Source organism: Neoarius graeffei, chromosome 14 (assembly GCF_027579695.1).
Source record: "Neoarius graeffei isolate fNeoGra1 chromosome 14, fNeoGra1.pri, whole genome shotgun sequence".
NCBI classification, from domain to species: domain Eukaryota; kingdom Metazoa; phylum Chordata; class Actinopteri; order Siluriformes; family Ariidae; genus Neoarius; species Neoarius graeffei.
This window is the reverse complement of record NC_083582.1, coordinates 46,146,199-46,148,815: the sequence shown is the minus strand read 5'-3', so window position 1 is coordinate 46,148,815 and position 2,617 is coordinate 46,146,199. Positions and strand designations below refer to the sequence as shown.

Sequence of the window (2,617 nt, the reverse complement as noted above, 5' to 3'; positions counted from 1 at the left end):
GTGACGGAGAACCCGGAAAGGCCCTTGTCGGCTGCTGGGCTCGAACCCAGAACCTTCTTGCTGTGAGGCGACAGTGCTAATCAACTGCACCACGGTAAAAACTTCAGGTCTGTGTAAAACCTATTTAAGGCCAAAAAGCGTTAAGTAAACACCAAAACTCCTGAAAGCCAAACTTTGCTCAGGACAAAGGCGTGGTTTTCATGTTTCGTGACGTAATTCAAGGGCGGGGCTACCAAACAGGTGTCCACTCTGCAGGGGTGAGAGAAGGAAACACACGCTACTGAAAGACGCACGAGTTCTGTAGTTTTTCACGTGTGGTAGTAGTGGTGGTGGTGGTGATGATGGTGTTGGTGTGCGCCATGGTGTCGAGGTGTATCGGGGGCTGCGTGCCGTTCTTCGTGCTTGGCGTGATTTTTGACGTGATCGGCTTGACTGTGCTGCTCGTCGGTGCGCTCGCCAACCTGCGCCTGAACGGCCGCTTTTACGGCGACTTTCTCATCTACACGGGCTCCATCGTGGTGTTCCTGAGCCTCGTGTGGTGGGTGCTGTGGTACACTGGGACCGTCATGATCTCCTCGGACGAGCAGGAGAAAAACACGCTGGACAGCTTGGCGCTGTGGGCGCGCAGAATGTCCTCAAGTCTTTCGCACAGATCCATGGAGGTGAGAGAGAAGAACAAGGGCGTCGATGCTCAAGAGCTGATGAACGAGTCCGTGCCTGTGCACATTAACATTCCCACCAGAACAGTGCGGCAGATCTCGGGGATGGAAGGCAATGAAAACGCAGCTTTCCAAAGAAGTGTTGAGCTGCCAACACCAAGTGACAAAACAGTGGAGATGGATGGTCTGAGGAGCGCACGAATAGAGATTCTTCTCTGATCAACTTCATCTAAAACATTCTGGAGTTTCTTCCCTGGTTCCCTTCGTGCTTCTCAGGTGGCGCTTCATAGCCTTGTCCTGTAGGTTCTTCTCATTCAGATGGAATCAGAAGTTTGGATCCAGGTGGCTGACCTGCTTCGGCCTTTTCTATATGGCATCACATAAGAGTGGCTTCTGTTTACCTGGCACTTTTATAGTTGTGTACCTCAGGATGATTTCTAGATCTTATCTGGAATTGAACTAGAGTGTGTTGAAGTTTTAAACTAGAACATTTTCTAGGTGCATCTTGTTTATGTCCGTGATATCGTATTTGTTTCATGGAAAGTTATAAATGCACGGACACAGCTGAATATGCAACTAAAGTTAAACCTTTAACTTATGATGAATTTAAGACAGGATTTACGACACTTCCTTAACAATGTTTTGGATTGGATTACACTAAGGACACTAATCTAGATCTTTCCTTGTTGCTTGGGTGGAATCTTCAAGCATACACATTTTGTACCTTTTAGTATATATCGATATGTATTTTTACCTAGAAGTGTGCAAATAGCGTACCTTTTAAAGCTTTGCTCTAATGGTCCAATTATGTACCTTAAATCTTTAAATACAGTGAAAGATGCACAAAAAAGATGGATCCTTGAGGGTTCCAGTCTGGTAAAAAGCAGCAGTAGAGTTTAGCACTATTTTTTTTTCAGATAGTGTAATATTTATTTTTCTGTGTCTTATTAACTAATAAGTTATGAAGTACTTTGTACTCAAAACAGTTTCATTTCTTTCAAGTGTAATAAATGGAATGTAAATTTATGGATAAGGGGGAAAAACAATAGCGTTGGGTGAGGCTTGTGCTGTAACAGTTTGATTTTCCACCAGTCTACATGTCTTTCAGATCGAGTAATAAGTTAACTTTTAATGAGAGTTAATGAGAGGTGAAATTGTTGTTTACTGTGGCAATGTAGCTCAGTGTGACTCAGCAAAACTTCTTCAGTTCCAGCTTCTGTTAATTGAATTTGCAGGTGTCTTTGAAAACTCAATACTGGTTTTCACAGAATCAACTGCTTTTATTCAGGGAACTTAGTTTTAATATTGCACACTGCTGCACTGATTCTTTTTATATGTGCTTTTAAACAGTACATGGCTGATTACGTGAATATTGCTTGTTTGTTAGGAATTAAATATATTTTATATAAGAGAATGATGTGGTGTGATTTGATTTGAGAAGGAGCAAAGTTTCCCAACTTAATTATATTTAATCAACACCTTTTAAACAATCGGATCTGGGAATTCATTACATACGCAACATTTATACCATTTTCTCATTAAATCCAAAGTGAACTGCTTGAGTACATTTATATTTTATTCTGAAGTGTACTCACACAACCTGTCTCAAAGTGAACAAATTGAGCATTTTCTGCTATGAATTTCCTTAAGACGCATCAGTAGATACGATGCAACAGTATTTCTATAGTTTATAATCATTCCTTTTTTTTCTTAAAATGATGTATTACTTTTGTAGCTTAGTCAGTAAGATAGTTGATGTTACTTAATTTTCTATAATACCATAGCCCAAATAGTTTCAGCTGTAAGCTATATCAATATAGATCATTTAGAATATAAGATTTCAGATAATTTACCAGTAACCCTATCAATGTATTGATTACTATTGGATTGGTTTCCACCAGTTTTTTTTTTTAGAACATTTCATCCATCCATCCATCCATTATCTGTAGCCGCTTATC

At 40.3% G+C, this 2,617-nt stretch overlaps 1 protein-coding gene across 1 annotated transcript; it reads left to right on the top strand.

The window, feature by feature from the left end:
- Positions 1-256: 256 nt before the first annotated feature.
- LOC132897740 (transmembrane protein 238-like) lies at positions 257-2,013 on the top strand. Its single transcript, XM_060938967.1, has one exon. The coding sequence runs from the start codon at positions 339-341 to the stop codon at positions 876-878; it is 540 nt and encodes a 179-aa protein (XP_060794950.1). The 5' UTR covers positions 257-338; the 3' UTR covers positions 879-2,013.
- The last annotated feature ends 604 nt before the right edge of the window (positions 2,014-2,617 follow it).